At 36.5% G+C, this 17,111-nt stretch overlaps 2 protein-coding genes and 1 long non-coding RNA gene across 3 annotated transcripts; 1 reads left to right on the forward strand and 2 right to left on the reverse strand.

Annotated features, from left to right (window-relative positions):
- Positions 1–206: 206 nt before the first annotated feature.
- LOC149381135 (uncharacterized) lies at positions 207–1,784 on the reverse strand. The gene is made up of 2 exons (XR_016293890.1): positions 1,246–1,784; positions 207–460 (listed from the first exon to the last, which is right to left on the reverse strand). It is a non-coding gene; the product is annotated as an uncharacterized LOC149381135 (long non-coding RNA).
- A 1,351-nt stretch (positions 1,785–3,135) lies between these two features.
- Positions 3,136–8,657, forward strand: LOC149381136 (sugar transport protein 12-like). The gene is made up of 7 exons (XM_089601300.1): positions 3,136–3,290; positions 3,369–3,543; positions 4,121–4,433; positions 5,619–5,735; positions 5,845–6,164; positions 7,856–7,993; positions 8,259–8,657. Exons 1-7 carry the CDS (start codon positions 3,136–3,138, stop codon positions 8,655–8,657), a joined length of 1,617 nt encoding a protein of 538 aa, XP_089457426.1.
- A 1,379-nt stretch (positions 8,658–10,036) lies between these two features.
- On the reverse strand, positions 10,037–16,881 carry HEXO3 (beta-hexosaminidase 3). Its single transcript, XM_089600824.1, has 14 exons — positions 16,385–16,881; positions 16,209–16,289; positions 14,100–14,135; positions 13,873–13,984; positions 13,674–13,744; positions 13,247–13,377; positions 13,085–13,150; positions 12,701–12,801; positions 12,550–12,609; positions 12,319–12,352; positions 12,139–12,237; positions 11,949–12,008; positions 10,682–10,932; positions 10,037–10,317 (listed from the first exon to the last, which is right to left on the reverse strand). The coding sequence occupies exons 1-14, from the start codon at positions 16,742–16,744 to the stop codon at positions 10,151–10,153; spliced, it is 1,629 nt and encodes a 542-aa protein (XP_089456950.1). The 5' UTR covers positions 16,745–16,881; the 3' UTR covers positions 10,037–10,150.
- Between the last annotated feature and the right edge of the window lie 230 nt (positions 16,882–17,111).

Consider the following 17,111-nt stretch of genomic DNA (forward strand, 5'->3'; position numbering starts at 1 on the left):
TCCGGAAGGTGATGACAAGCTTGAGGTTCGTTATCAGGATTCATTGCGAGTCGGTTCAGGGGTTCGAGAATTTAATTCACTTATTTCCCGGCTTTTCGGAATTTAAACTTATTCAAGACTCGTACGAATTCGTACCAGAGAATGAGTACGAAATATAATCCAAATCCTTATTTAACGAGTCTTAAATAAATTAAATGAATACTCCGAAAATCACACAAGCCGAGAATTTTGAATTAATTGACTAGAAATTAAATTCTCGAACATTCTTAAATAAATAACTAATAATCCTTGAATACAAATCTCAAATCCAAAATTGAAACCCGAGTCTAACGCTATAAAGCGATAAACGACTCACGAGTGAGATCGAGCTTTAAAAACTTTTTCTGAATTCACTTTACTTCGGCTTCGACGCGTTCAGTTCTGCCGGCTCTCGCTCGATTCTATCCGATCTGTGACTGAGCTGTGAAATTCAGAAAACAAACATCGCGATCAATTCCCAAAATCAAGTTCCCGACTCGAAACGAAAATCTAACTCAAACCTCAACGTCACAACATTTCCAACTTGTCATAAAATCCTTAACCTTATCATAAAATTCACATTTCAACTTTAAAATCATCCTAACCCAAAAACCTGAGCCCGACAGAATCATCAAATCTCAAATCATTTCTCACCAATTCCAAACTCAATTTCACAAAATAAATCGACCAAATCCGACTTTCAATTTCTCAAGTCAAATTAATGATTTCACACTAAAATTCCCAAATCCTCAAATTCACCATATCCAAACCAAACCTCACAAATTTCAAATTCATCACGGCCTCAAAATCTGCTCACCAGGTACAACACAATTCCAAAACAGATTCCAAAATTCAAACAGAGGAACTCACTTAATTGACCACACGGCCAAAGCACGTTCAACACACGAAACCCGGCCAAAACACAATCAAAACAGAAACCCAGTACAAAAACAACACTAAACCGAGCACAAATCACATCACAAAGCGTCAACCACGTTTAGACTCAAGAAACCCCAAATCAAACTCAACCCTTAACCCATTTTCGGCCAAAATCATTCAAAACCAAAGAAATCTACGTTCAATCAACAATTTCATCTCATAACCATCCCTAACCGAGTTCAATGTGTAGTTAAACATCATTAATTCCTCATAAATCAACAGAGAACACGAAACCCCCAATCCAATTTCTCAAAACCCTAGTTTCCAATTCGGGTCAAGGAGATTTACCTTGTTTCCGAAAGAATCGAACCCTCCGGCGTCCTCTCTAACACGCGGCGGCTCAACCTTCACAGCGGTCGCGCGCACGGCGAGGCACGGTGGTCGACTGGATGGCGCGCGCACGGGGCTGGGGTCTCGGGCTGGTGCTGGTGGCCGAGCGTTCTCTCCCTCAGTCGCTCTCCTCTTTCTCAGTCTCGTTCTCTCGCTCTCTCGCTCTCTTCTGCTCTCTCTCGCTCGATCTCTCTTTCTCTCCCTCTCGGCCGCTCACTCTTTCTCTTCTCTTCTTCTCTTTCCTTTCCCTTCTTTCCTTTTTCTTTTTCCCTTTCCTTTTCTTTTCCCGTGTCCTTCCTTTGTCTTGGGCTTGTGGGTTTAATTTTACTCGGCCATGAAGACTTAATGACAAAGTAATTGACCAAGATAAGTGTTGAGTTGGCAAGGATAAGAACTAAGTTTCCAAAATTCCCATTTAACCTTCTTTTCCTTGTTTCCTTTCATGTGGGTCCATTAAAAATTGTCACAACCACGTCTTTTCATATAATTATTTAATTAAATCCATATCCGAACGGATTATAATTATATGATTCGAACCGAGAATTTTCTCGTTCGTTCTTGATTAATTTAAATATATTTAAGGTTTCTCGGAAATAATTCTCGTCCTTGAGAATTTATTTCTTAAATTAAATTCCGGCATATTTCTTCGGAAAATAATTTATTATTCGAGACGAACTCGATAAATCCTTTATTTATTCCGAGATTTTTCATTACCTTAAAATAATTTAAATTAACTCGCTAAACTTCAACGTCCATAATTTATTCAAGAACTTACTTGTAACACACGAAAGCTCATTTATTAACCGTAAACTACAAACGGCGAGATTCAAAAGTTTATCCCTTACAAGCATCGCCAGAAACCTGACAAGTTGACTCCGCAAGACATACTCGCTCAGTTGGCTAGTGTGTCTTGCACGTCAACTGGCAAGCACGCCGGTTCCGTTGGCAAAAAACGAAAGCGAGCTGAATTGGGCCAAGAAAAGCATCTTTTACGAGTTGTCGTACTGGTCTGAGTCGGAGTTGAAGCACAACATGGATGAGATGCACGTAGAGAAGAATGTGTGCGAGAATCTTCTCGGGACTATGCTGAGCTTAGAAAAAAAGAACTATGACACCGAAAAGGCGAGGTTAGATATGATGGACCTGGACATCAAGACCAGTCTGCACTTGAAAGAACAAGGGAATGGGTGGTACAAACCGCGAGCAGTGTACACTCTAACCCTTGAGCAGAGGCAGCGGTTTACCGAGTTCCTTCAATCCGTCAAGTTCCTTGATGGCCTCGTAGGGAATTTGAAGAAAAACGTGACTGCTGACAGAAATCTCACGGGTTTGAAGTCACACGATTGCCACGTGATCTTGCAGAGGTTGTTGGCTGTTGCTATTCTCCCTTTCGTGCCAAAGCAAGTCTTTTACTTCAAAGATCTTGTTAAAGGTGGCGATTGGGAAGTTGTTCAGGAATGCAATCATCGAGGGATATAGGATATTCCTGAAATTGACCCAACCACCTCGGCATCGGTCCCATTGACAATAGAATTGTCAAACATCGATCATCTGGATCATCAACACGAAACCGCAGAAGTTGAGTTAGTTAATGTCGTTGATGATGATGACAAAGTCGATGAGGAAGATGCTCTACACATCGCTTTTCAGGGAGAAGATGTTGACGTCGATATCGAAGAGGATATTATCATTATAGGCAGTGGTGAGGATGAATGAGTATTTTAGTTCTACTATTTTATTAACATGTAACCACAGTTTTCCTCCGTCATATGTGAGGGTATTTTTATAAAATAATACCGTGGTGCCGTCCACGTTTCTTTTTACTAATATTGTCTTCATCTTATAGGGATGTCTACCCCTGGAGCAGGTGGAGGCGAGGATCCTTCACAGACACCGGGATTCTCTGCACCTAAGAAGACACAGGGACCCACGACTGGTATCGTGTCAGTGAGAGCATCAGTAGGTATACCTGATGCGAACTTGGTTCTCTACCATCCGGTCAGGTAGACGTTCTACCAAACCTGCAGAGAAGCGAACATATTGATCGGCGCATTCAACCATCGCATCGGATCTTTGGTCAGGGAGCTTTTTCCTCCGTACATCAACTCTTGGAAGGAAGTAGATCCGCAAAATGTTGCGACTCTTCTGGCCCGAGTTCATAACGAGTACGTGTTCAAGTACGAACATCCCGAGACTGACGAGTTACTACCAGCAGATCGCCATCGGAGTGAAATCGACCAGGCTATCATTCGCGAGGCAAAAGGGTTATGACGCGGCCAGAAATCCAAACTATCAAGATTGTTCTTCAAGACGTGTTGCGGATCGCCAAACATCGCCCGATCAAGATCTCCGCCGACGGATATTGAGAAGGATATTGGTTGAAATCGATAGACGCCTTCGACTCACCGGAACATAGGGTAATACGATTTTTATGATAATTTATTTTCTCCTATTCGATTGAAGTAACTCAATTTTTGTAATCGCGGAAAAAGTCTGAACGCAACAGACAAAATTCGACAAGCAAAGGGACAGTGTCGAGACAAGGGTCGATGACATACTATGCTCATCGTCGGAAGAACGTAAGTCGTTGATTTCATATTATTTATATGTCATCTAGACAATTGTCTTATTTTGATTAACAATTCCAAAGAAAAGAAGATGGGACATTGGCCTCCGCACTATCGATTGGGGAGGCAAAACATTAACACTAAGACGGGAAATGGACGACTGATTAGGCTCGCATTGATTTTGTAAGTTACTGCATTAATTATTTGTAATTTACTATTTATTAATAATTATTTGATATTAATTTCAATTATTTTGTTTTTTACAGGGTAAAATTCAGGATCAACTCGCCGATATTATGCGACAAGCAGAGGAGCGAGGGGAAAAGGTGGACGCCGATGCCGCAGAGGAGTATGCGATGCGTAGCGTGTTGGGAGGACGCCGTGATTGGAACATCGGGTTAGGTCCTATGATCCCAAGAACACATTTGTTCATGGCTCGAGTTGAAGATGCAACCTCGTCCAGTTCGGAGTCTCGAGGAGGAACCGATCCAGCCGTCAACGAGTTGCAGGCCCAGCTTGAACAACAACAGGCTCGGATGGATGAGATGTCGCGGTTGATCTACGCGATGTCACAGGAGTGTGCATGACCGAGTCAGACGATGCCGCAGTCTCATGCGCCCCCCATGACGCCGCAGGCTCAGACTTTTTCGCAGTCTGCAGGACCGAGTCAGACGATGCCACAGTCTCATGCGTCCCCCATGACGCTGCATGCTCAAACTTTTCCGCAGCCTGTAGGACCGAGTCAGACGATGCCACAGTTTCATGCGTCCCCCATGACGCCGCAGGCTCAGACTTTTCCGTAGCCTGCAAGACCGAGTCAGACGATGCCACAGTCTCATGCGTCCCCCGTGACGCCGCAGGATCAAACTTTTCCGCCAGACGCTACGACGACGCCAGCGTCGATGGAGTACTAGCGAAGCGGATCTCGAGGCGGCGGAAGTGGGTCCCGAGGCAGAGGTCGAGCGAGAGATATTCACGAATGGTATCGAGCGGTGTCTCCCGAAGAGTAGATTTAGTTTATATGTTTTTTATATTACCGAACAACCAAACTTATAATTATTTGTATTTATATTTGAATTTTTATTTATGTTTTTTATAATTATTTATTTAATTTGCTATTGAATTTTTATTTATTTTTTTTAAAATAAATAATAGTATTATATGCGACATTAGATGCGGGATATCGCATCCAATAGTCAAATTCCCGCCATAATTGAGGGGAAATTGTGAAACCTCTAAAGACTATTGGATGCGACATTAGATGCGGGATATCGCATCCAATAGTCAAATTCCTGCCATAAACCTCAAATTCTCGTCATATTTGAGGCGAAATTGTGAAACCTTGAAAGAATATTGGATGCGACATTAGATGCGGAATATCGCATCCACTTGTGTCGCATCCAATAGTTAAACTATTGGATGCGACATGTCGCATCCAATACTATTAGATGCGGACTATTGGATGCGACTTTGTCGCATCTAATGTTGCCTCTAATAGATGTATTGGATGCAACATCAAGGGTATTGGATGCGATAAAAAAATTCAAATTTTGAGCATTTTGGAGATACTTACTAGAACAAATAAGGGTATTGGATGCGACGTATTGGATGCGATAAAAATTCAAATTTTGAGCATTTTGGAGATACTCACTATAAACAAATAAGGGTATTGGATGCGACGAACGTCGCATCCAATACCCTTATTTGTTCTAGTGAGTATCTCCAAAATGATCAAAATATGAATTTTTTATAAAATGCCTACAGTCTGTGGAATCTCAGGCGTAGTGCCGGGCAAGGAGTATCCGCGAAAGCTCATCGCTTACCTTTTCGTGACGTGCATCGTCACCGCCATGGAGGGTCTCAACTTCGGCTACGACATCGGTATCTCCGATCGGTCAACAAACTTACTTTCTTTTTTTCTTTTTCTTTTTTAAACTTGCTTTCTCGTGTGTTTCTAACAATAACATTGATTTTTTCTGTATTATTGTAGGTGGTGTCACGTCGATGGATCTCTTTTGGAAGAAATTTTTTCCGAAGGTTCTGAGTAGGAAGAAAGTTGCTGTTGTCAACGCGTACTGCCAATACGACGACGTGATGCTGACATTGTTCACGTCCTTGCTTTACTTGGCGGCGCTCGTTTCGTCCCTGGTGGCTGGCTACGTCTCTAGCCGGTTTGAACAGAAACGATCCATGTTCGTCGGTGGAGTTCTCTTCCTCGCCGGCGCGCTTGTCAACGCCTTTGCCCAGTGGGTCTGGATGCTCATTGGCGGCCGGCTCCTCCTTGGTTTCGGCATCGGATTCACCAACCAGGTAAATATGTGTATTTGTGTCGAACTATGCTACATTGCTGCTATTTTTTTCGAGAAAAAGTTGGAGAATCAAAAACTCTCGTCATTTCTCTCTGATTTAAAAAAAATTAAATGCTGATCTCATTAGAAGTAGAAAATAATTAAGCTAATTTGTCTAGAAGTAGGAGTAGGACTCACTCTATGTGTACTTCTACCAAGTCAAATTCACCCGTTGGGAAGAGTTAGACACAACTTTTTTCTTTGCACATGAAATATCTTATCTATTGTCGCTCTCTAATGACGATTAAAAGGAATATTTTGGCAATTTACAAAGCTCAAGCTCCATTACACTAACCTGAATAAAATATTCACACAACCTGCTTGGACCTTCAGTTATTAATCATGCTGTTATTTAATATTAATTTAATTCACACAACCTGCTTGCCTAGCGGGTCTATCCGCCTATTGGCGGCCGACTCTTCATTGGTTTCGGCATCAGATTCACACATCAGGTAAATATGTGTATATGGTTATTTTTTTTATCTTTTTGAAAATTACATAAATGCCCCCTGAACTTTTGACCATTTAACAACGTGGTCCCTACTTTTATTTTCTTACAGCGTCACCCTTGAACTTTGACAATCTTACAAACTTAGTCCTTCCGTCTATTTTTCTCAACAATCCATCCATTTTTGCCCATGTGATTGACATATGACTATTTAAACAGGGACAAAATTGTAAAATAACAAAAAAAATATTGATTTTATAATTATTTAATAATATTAAAAATTATTATTTATTATATAAAAAAATAAATAAAAATAAAATAATTATGTAAAATATGAATTTTTAATAAAAATGAATTGTAAAAATGAATTATTATTTATTATTAATTTTCTATTATCGTGAAAAAAAAATAATGGAAATGTATAAAAAAAGTATTAAAAAAGATAACAAACAAAATGAAAAATGAAATTTTTTAATTTTAATTTATTAATTTTAAATATAAAATAATTAAATAAATGATATATAGGTAATTTTAAATATTCAAGTTATTACACAAGTTAAAATAGACGGAATATACTCCCAAAATTTGACGGAAGGACTAAGTTTGTAAGAATATGAAAGTTTAAGGGCGACGTTGTAAGAAAAATAAAAGTAGGGACCACGTTGTTAAATGGTCAAAAGTTTAGGGGGCATTTATGTAATTTATCCAATGTGTTTTCGCTAACAAAAACAATATTTAATGTGTTTATAGGTAAATAAAATAAAATATCACAAAATCAATGGTTTGAGCTAGTGCTGTCAATTGGGTCGGGCCGCCCGTGGGGTAACTAGCTAGACCATTTTTTTTAGAGGTTTTGGACGGATCTGACCCTTTTCATAAAAAGGGTCGGGCCAAATCAGGCTTCATGAAGGGCTTGAGCTGGGCTTGGGGTATTTTTTTATGAATATAATTTGGGCTTTTTGAATCCCAAATTAGACCTTTCTCAAGCCCGGCCCCAAACCCGGCCCGAGAGTCAAGGGATTGGTCCTGATTTGGGCCTAAGGTCATATTTTTTAGGCTCGACTTTACCCTCCAATAAAAAAGTTTAGGTCGGGCCCGAAAACGAGCCTCGTTTGGGCTTGAAAAAGAAGGGTTGGACCGGCCCTACCCAGCCCGACCCTTATGACACCTTTAGTTTTAAAGCAAACATACTCAACCATTAAAAGTGGATACTCCTGTACATGTATGTCGTCATCACCGGGATCGTGAACTGCGTCCCCACCATTGTCTCCATGTACGTCGTCGACAAGTGGGGACGACGTGCGCTTTTCTTCGTCGGTGGCGCACAGATGCTTGTCTGTCAGGTAACTTATTTTTTTTTGCATGTTAGTCCTTTTAGTTCTTTATATATATATATATATATATATATATATATATATATATATATATCATTCAATTAGTAATTAACTCTTTTTATTAAAATTAGAAATATTCCCTCTTTAAAATTAAATATTTATTTTTGGAATTCGTATAAATTATTTATCGAAATTGCTTATTAATTTATCTAATATAATTAGAAATGATCCCTTGAAATTACTATATAAAAAAATTTGGTTATTAATTTTGCAGATTGCCGTTGCGGCTTTAATCGCAACGAAGTTCGGTGTAGATGGAACTCCGGGAGAACTACCGAGATGGTACGCAATACTCATGGTGACGTTCATCTGTATCTACGTGGCGGGTTTCGCGTGGTCATGGGGCCCACTAGGATGGTTGGTGCCGAGTGAGATCTTCCCGCTGGAGGTCCGATCGACGGGTCAGAGCACGAACGTGTCGGTGAACATGTTCTTCACCTTCGTCGTGGCTCAAGTCTTCCTGACCATGTTGTGCCACCTCAAGTTCGGGCTCTTCATCTTCTTTGCCTTCTTCGCGGCTGTCATGACGGCCTTCATCTACTTCTTCTTGCCGGAGACCAAGGGGATCTCCATCGACGAGATGGACCACATCTGGAAGAAGCATTGGTTCTAGTCCAAGTACGTCCCCGAGGATGATTTCCCCGCCAGACCTACCGTTGACGATAGTTGATTCAGGAGGAGAGTTTTGTTTGTCTTTGTGGGGACTTGTTTAGTTATTAGTATAATTTTGTTTGTCTTTGTGGGGACTTGTTTAGTTATTAGTATCATTTTGTTTATCTTTGTGGGGACTTCTTTAGCTATTAGTATTATTATTGTCACTATCCTTTATTGGCTCGATTGATGTTTATCTATGACTTTATGTTTTCATTTACAACGTGTTATGGATAAAGTTGGCCATTTGGAGCTCGGAAAATGGGATCTCATGCTCCCGTCCCCTGCTTCAGATTTTTCCTTCAAGCCCTCACGCAAGAACTTGTCTCCTAGGTGAAGAACAAGAGTGTTGTACGTGATTTCTATAATATATGCCTTCTATGTTGCTGTCAGCGTTGCAAATAGTTCTTTTTCTCCTCCTAGCGCTTTAGCCACTATCATCTGAAAACACGGCTCTCATTCTCACGCGCCGCAGTGAGAAGTCTCCTTTCCCGTCGAAATGCTCCACCTCGACCTTGTTGACTCGCATTCTTGGCCGCTCAAACAAAGCAACAGGCTCTGATACCAATTGTTATGAAAATGTCTTTACAGATTTGAATTTCTCAATATCATCAAGATTACTTCCTGCACAAGAAATAAACACACAGTTTTACACTGGTTCGGACTAGAATGACCTAATCCAACATTCGAGATCAATAAACTATCAACCAAATAGAACTCTCTTTCACACCCCGGTTACAATTCACTCAAAACACCCTTGTTCAATCTTGAGTCTTTTACCAACTCTCTTTCTTTATCTCAAGCCTCTCAATGTTTCCCTGAATATGGACTGTTTATGTGAATACAATGTGTTATATAGAATGTGCCTAACTTCTCCTATTTATAGACTTGCCCTTATTTGCTTTCCAACTAAGCAACTGTGTAGATGATTCAACAGTCTTCTTGCAGAAACTGTAACTGATTCTCCGCTGATTTCTTCTAGTTGCCACGTGTAAGGGATGATAGAAGCATAACACAACAGAACCACATGAAAGCTTTCATTTAGCTCTATCACTGAATCCGAGTCAACTTGAGATTAAATCTATATTTGTATTGAGATTTTTAAGGTATGTCAGCATCAATGGTTGTGTACCCTAATTTTTTTAATACTTGGTAATTAATATTTTCTAAGCATACAACTTAAATAATATAATAATTTAATTGAATCGTCATTTTTGAAATTTTACTCTCGTTTGTTATTTGTCTGTAATTATGTGGAGAAACGATGTTAATTGATTGTTTGGTTGGATTTTCTTTCACACCAGTCGCTAGAGTTGTAGAATAATTCATATACGCAACATATCAAATACTTATTTCGTAAACAATTTTCAATACTCATGCCTTATTTTATTAAAGAAAGCAGCAGCAACAAATGGGTGTTTTATTATAGAATCACGTGCATATATTCAGTTGGTATTATTGGGAATAGCAAGAACCGGGCTCTTCCGGAGCAACACGGCCATACCCGGCTAATGGAGCAGCAGCGATGCCCCTCTGATTCAACAAGCACCGGAAGTGAGACAGTCTTTCCGTCACTTCTCTCGGATCTTTGGCCAAATTATCATACGGAGTCCATAACCGCTCTACACCAAAAGCACAAAACAAGTATTCGTTGATGAAAATCATTTTTCAAAAAAAAAATTAATTGAGTAATTAAGCCTTCAAAATTTGGAGATTTGCTAAATAGTCAATCTTTTATAAATGTTAACTATATAGCTATTATGGTGATCTAGCATTGGTTAGAAGTTTAAGCATTTTATTTATGTCATTTGAGTCTGATAGTTATTTACAATTATCAACGAATATTTACAACTATTAATGTCTTTTATTTTGTTAATTTACTTAAAATTTATTATAAATTGGCTATATGGCAAAACACGTGTTTTCATATGGTTATATATCTAGAGAGCCCAAAAAATCGCGAGTGGTAAGTATTTATAACGAAACCTGCGGCTGCGGCAGCACGGGGCCAAATGGTCTGTTGGATATCAGAGGTGTCGATGTGCTCGCCCCACATGCAGACCTCGCCGCCGATGACGAGCCTTTGTTGTTTGGGTTCGGTGATGTTTGTGAGGGGTTCGTTGGAGTAGAAGCCTTGCCACTCGGCGTCCAAGTGGTCCAAGTACCACTTGTCCTGGTTGCTCACTATGCACCTCAGCCCCGCCCCCACTGCCTTCACCGCAACATCGCCTCCCAGCCTACAAACCAAATTTAGTATGTTACCACAAACTGCATTAGTAATCTATTTTCTCTCCAGTGAAATATAATATCAAAACTACCCCAATTAGATTTTAGCTTCATTGCACAATTAATCTCAGAATTACTCTAAACTAATTTTTTTTTTTTTCTATTTGGAGGAAAATAGTCCTTGAGCTACTGATTTTGTAGCATTTCGTTCACTTTTCATAAAACAAATGTTAGTTTTTTAGCATTTTCTATTTTTTTTTAATGAAATCTATTTGTAAGAAAAATAAAACATGTTTGCCAACGTAACTAACCTGTTATTTTTATAACTAATATAACCATGTACAGATTAAAGTTAAAACAATTTTGAATTACTATAGTAAGTATGTGTTTTTAAGAAAGTTTGGAAATTGTGAATGAGTCATTTAAGTTCTTAATATCTTTTAAGTCGGTAAGTTGTTTGATTTCTTTTAAGTTGTCATCAGGAATCTGATAAATTACAAGTGATTTGCTAACCTTTTTAATGAGGCAAAATTGTTAATATTTTTTTTTTCATGAACTATTCTATTAGAATATGAATAAAATATTTGAGAACATCTTAAAATGAATACATAACATAAACTTAGGTAGAATCAAATCTAATCAGGACGGAGCCATATATGTAAATTTAGGGGGTTAATATGCAAAAACATTAAGGGGGCTAATCTGTAAAATTTTAAGGTAAAAAAAATTTAAAAAAACTAGGAAAAAGTGTAGAGACTAGCCTACCTCCATCCATGAATATAATACTAAGCATTTGTTTTTTTTTTTCTTTGAAAGGATAATACTATGCATTAAGGGTCGCTCAATTATTGCACACTTTCGACATGTGAAAGAGCAAGAGACACACTAAAATTCGAGTCACTTATCTGACTTTTTCAAAATACCATCACCATAAGTGATTCGTATAGGGATCCAAACGACATCGAACCGTTGGAGCATGATATATATATTTTTTTCGAATATGTTGTAAAAAAGAAGTATTGCGTACCAGTTGTGCACCACGGTCTTGCGGTTCAATTTATCGCCAAAGTTGTTGAAAGTCTCTTCCCTATTAGAAAAGAAAAAAAAAAAAAAAAAAAAAAGAGTTGATGAAGATTTGGTCATCAACTCATGTTGTACAGCGCAAATTACTTATGTTTGGTCTGTGTGTGTGTGTGTGTGTGTGTGTGTGTGAGTACCAGTTGATAATTTCATATCCATGAGACAGAGCTATGTTCTGAGCTCTCAAGACGAAGTACTCGTAGGCATCGGATCCTTTAAAACCCTTCTTTCTTAACCTGCGTACCAAGTAATTAAAATATGGTCTCTTTGACACAATTGTTTAACGATGATTATCAGATATCTTTGAGATTTGTTACCATCTTTGCACTCGAGGAGTGGTTGTCCAGCAACCTGAAAAACGGAAGCTCAACATTACTTCTTAATGTTTTTCTATTTAATTATAATTACTGATACGGAAATAGTAAGTTACAAATACACCGTAACTATGATGTGTAAACTGTTTTCCAGGGCTAACTGTACACACTCTGAACTGAAAGACAATTTCAAGAAGAGGCATATATATATATATATATATATATATATCTCACTTGTATTCACTTCATCGCCTCCCAAGTGGATGAATTTGAATTTGAAGATCTTACTGAAATCTGAATATGAAATATCAACCACAGCCCACAAAGACAGAGTGAGTAATAAGTGATCCACAAGTCTGGGTAAATTCTTTTGATATCTTTTTACCTGAAAGAATTCCATCAATGACTTTAAAGGTAAATTCTTTGCTAACATCAAGTGGTTCTTGACATTTCTTCGATGGCCACAGCGATGGATACCCCTTTCCCCTAGTAAAAATTCAAAGATTAACCTCGCGTTTTATTTATTTAAAGAGAATTACGAGTAAAATTGTCTTATCTTTGACAGGCTAACCAAAGTTTACAAGTTTCTAATTATAGAGTAAAGCTTCATTTTATCAAGTTACATTTTCTTAACATCAAATCTTCATATTTACACCGAAATAATAATAATAATAATAATAATAATAATAATAATACTAATAAACTAATTTTCAAATTGTTCTATATCAAAAATCGATTAATAGAGATATTTTATTTGAATATAAGTTACCATGAGCCAGCATGTCCTGGAACATCGATCTCGGCCAGAACATTAATCCCTTGTCTTTGAGCATAGCTGCAAAATATTTGGACGAAATTAAATTATTATAGAAAGAAAAGTTTAAATACATTTACGTAACACATGTTATATTAATTTTTCACAAGTACTCGCCTCACAATTTCGGCGGCATCAGCGATTGTGTATCTTTCTGATTCGGAATAAGAACCGTCCCACAATCTTGGGAACGAAGGTATCTCCAAAGGAAAAGACTGCGAATCTACTATGTGCCAGTGCAACACATTCTGTATATCATTTGTTACACCCAAACAAACAATATATTCAAATGCCTTATTCATACTCAATACAGCTTCATAAACTAAATTCACATAACCTTTAGCTCAATATCAAGTTTTTTTTTTAATGAAATAACGGAAAGTATAATATTGTAAAAAAAAAAAAAATCCTCTCTTCCCACTATTTATTTATAAATCAAAATGATCAAGAATAGCGAGGCTAATGAACTCAAACTCTAACTAATATTGTAACTAAATGGCTTTTATTTGTCTTTATTTTGTAAAAATAGTGTCTTGAAATATACCAGCTTTGCATAGGCCATGGAGTCGATGACGTCTTTTATAACCGGCAGCGGAAGATAGTGTCGAGAAGTGTCTGCACACATTTCATAACTTTTTTACTTTTACTTTCACTTGAAAAACAAGCATCTTAATTTTACACACAGCCAGTACAAATTTTTTATTTTTTATTTTATATTTAATCTTGAGGAGGAAAAAGCTCACCAATCAAGAGCCCTCTGTAAGAGAATCTTGGTTCGTCGATAATTGTCCATGGTGCCAAACGTACTTCAATTTCCCTTGTTTTAACGTTATATCGGCACAATTGACTGAATGTCTGCAACAAATCAATATTGTATCATATGTATCCACAAATACTCATTATTATATATTTTCTGTACTGTTGTTAAACCACGAAAAAGAATCAAGATGTTCGGTGTAAAGAAGATAACCTGAAGTCCGTGCAAAGCGCCGAAAACTGTCTTTGCCTGAAAAATTGTTTAGCAATAATATACAACATGGAGTTATGCAAACTACAAATTGTGACTGACAACATAAAGGTGTGAATTTTGTTCCTAAAGTTAACTTATTAAATAATTTATAAATGGAGAGGATTCAAATTTCCACGCGTGCACGTGTAATGATTGAAGGATCGATGTAAAGAAAATGATCTTTGTGCTTGCTAGAAAACAAACACTATTTATTTTTTTATGATTGAAGTGCATTAACTACTAAGGGCAACTCCAACCCATTTCCCATATTTTATGTTAATTCAACACAACTTTTGTGTTGATTTAGCACCAAATTTTTTTCCAACTCCAATCACAACATCAAATTTCACACTAAAAATACTATTCATCATTATTATATTATTAAAATTATACAATCTCTTTATTAATAAATAGTTTAATAAATAATTATAATGTTTATATTTTTTAATTAAGTGATCAAAATTATTTATTACTTACCAATATTTAAAAAAAACTAAAATAAATAAAATTATGTTATTGTTTTAGTTTTTATTTTATTTTGTGTGTTTAATTTAAACTTTGTAATCTATGTTTAAATTTTTATGTATTGTTATTTTGTTTTAATGTATTTTTGTAGTCAATTTATGAATTTTGGTGTTTTATAAATATTTGTAAGGTTATATATATGTATAAATAAGTAAAAATAAAAAATAAAATAAAAATAAAAAATTTGCCGTGTGAACAGTGCCACGCCAAATTTGGCGCGGCACTGTACAACACTGCAAATTTGGTGTTGGTTTTGCAGTGTGGTTGGAGGAAAAAAACGGTATATTTGGTGTTTTAGAGTGTGGTTGGAGATGGCCTAACAAACTTATAAATTGGTATGTTTGCAAATAAACTTAATCATCCCATTCTTCTCTCTGACCAAACCACTTAAATGAAAATTACAATATATTCCTTTCTTTTCCATTCCACAACATCTAATTTAATTCATCACTACTCGTTTCATTCATTTATACCAAACATTCATGGCCTAAAAAAAGGCACAAGCTCTATTTAAAAACCAAGGAGGTGACATGTAAGTTAATATATATATATATATATATATATATATATATATATATATATATATATATATTCGTGTGCATGAGGTCGACAGTTTAAGTTGGGTGCTCGTGCAGTTGAACTTTGATCGATGTATTGTTAAATCGAAAATGTAAATATTTAATATAATTAATCATCCTATAAATATTTAATGTAATTAATCATCCTATAAATATTTGAAAGCTTTCTTCTTATATTTTTTTGGTTTAACCCTATATACTTTTTTTTTTTGACAATCCCGCGAGACAACATTTGGTTACCCTTTATACTTTTCACTATCCTACAATTGTGTTTCTATAGATTTTTTAATTTTATGGAGTATTGATTTTTTTATTTATTAATTATCATAGAAAATTACCTGTTTAAACATTCATATCCATATATCAAATTAAAGAATCATATCCATTGATAGCAGAAGTAAATATATGAAATGACAAAAGTTTTTCCATATATAATTAATGTTTCCGTCAAACTTATATTTGTATCGAGAAAGCTAAATTTCTACCATACAACATTTAATTTATTTTTTATATGCACTAGTCCAATTTTTGAAAGTTATACACATCTTAATTATTTCGTATAAAAATATCAATGTTCTAATTTATTCTATTTTCTGAATTAGCACGTCATTTACTTTACTTTTTCTTTGTTTTTGTCATCCCAATACAAGTATTTTATTTCCATGTCAGTTTGATCTGAATTTTAAATTGGAAATGATACTCGGCCGTGATTTTAATTACTAATGTACTAAGTAATAACTATGTAAGAAAAATGATTCGTTACCTTACAAATAAATGCATACGTTCATACTTCTAGAAATTTGCTATAGTTAGCCTAAAATCTCTGTTCAGTTCATATGAGTTTAGAAATATATAATTAAATTGGTAACTAAATTAAAAATGGACAATTTAAAATCATACTCAATTTAATCCCCCAAAAAAAAAATCATACTCAATTTGAAAACCGAAACCGAGTTTATGTTATTACCTCCAAATATGCATAGACAGACTTTCCCGATTCAGGCGACGGAATCGATAACTTATATGACTCATCTATTCCATATTGTAGCTGCAAAAAAATAAAAAATAAAATAATAAGTTAAAAAAATTTATAAAATAAACTACAATAAAAAAAAGATCAACTGTTTACTAATGCTACCCTACCTGTTCATTATCGGAAGAAACGACGACGTTTATAGACCGGATAGCAGGAGAAGAGGAAGAGTGATTGGGAAGAGAGTGATTATTGGAGTGAGGGAGATTGATGACGTGGACAAGCCTCTCAAAAGCTTCCTTGAGAATGCCTGAAACGTCGACGTATTTGGTGAGGAGACTGAAATCTTTTGGGATGACGAGAGTAGTTGTTGATGAAGAGGCGTTGTAAGTGACATGTTTTGGCAATGGCCATATGTTTGGCTTCTCAGACGCATCAACGACACTGAAGAACACAACAGCGTTGAGCAATAACAACAATAGACACCCAAAGCCTGACCTTCTTTGTGTGGCTCTACTATTTGCGCCCATTATTATTCCCAAAGTGGTTTGGATATGCCTGTCTGTGATTTGCTTTCAGAGAAACTTTATGAGCGAAATTATATTGTCACCTCAAACACACCGCCCAAGAAAATGAAACTATTTAGAGAATAATAAGTGGAAGTTGCTTTTGGTTTAGAATAGATGACCCACCATGAAAGAAAGAAGATGGGATATCAAATTAATTGAAAAAAAAAAAAAAAAAAAAATTATTGTGGGGCAACTGGGGTTGGTAACTTGGTAGGCATGTGGTGGATTGGCTTTATATTATTGAATGTGTATGTAAGAGAGAGAGAGAGAGAGAGAGAGAGAGAGAGAGAGATTTGCTCTTATTCTTCTTTCCTTGTATGGCTTGATA

Source organism: Urtica dioica, chromosome 11, assembly GCF_054948205.1.
Source record: "Urtica dioica subsp. dioica isolate 48M chromosome 11, U.dioica_male_clone48M_v1_H2, whole genome shotgun sequence".
Classification (NCBI taxonomy): Eukaryota; Viridiplantae; Streptophyta; class Magnoliopsida; order Rosales; family Urticaceae; genus Urtica; species Urtica dioica.

Coding starts and splice junctions, on each gene's coding strand:
- LOC149381136 (XM_089601300.1), top strand. CDS start 3,136: ATGTCTACCCCTGGAGCAGGTGGAGGCGAGGATCCTTCACAGACACCG. Junction 4,434..5,618: donor CTACGCGATGTCACAGGAGT/GTGCATGACCGA, acceptor AAATGCCTACAG/TCTGTGGAATCTCAGGCGTA. Junction 7,994..8,258: donor CACAGATGCTTGTCTGTCAG/GTAACTTATTTT, acceptor TTAATTTTGCAG/ATTGCCGTTGCGGCTTTAAT.
- HEXO3 (XM_089600824.1), bottom strand. CDS start 16,744: ATGGGCGCAAATAGTAGAGCCACACAAAGAAGGTCAGGCTTTGGGTGT. Junction 14,136..16,208: donor CTGTCTATGCATATTTGGAG/GTAATAACATAA, acceptor ACAATTTTTCAG/GCAAAGACAGTTTTCGGCGC. Junction 13,745..13,872: donor TTACAGAGGGCTCTTGATTG/GTGAGCTTTTTC, acceptor AAATGTGTGCAG/ACACTTCTCGACACTATCTT.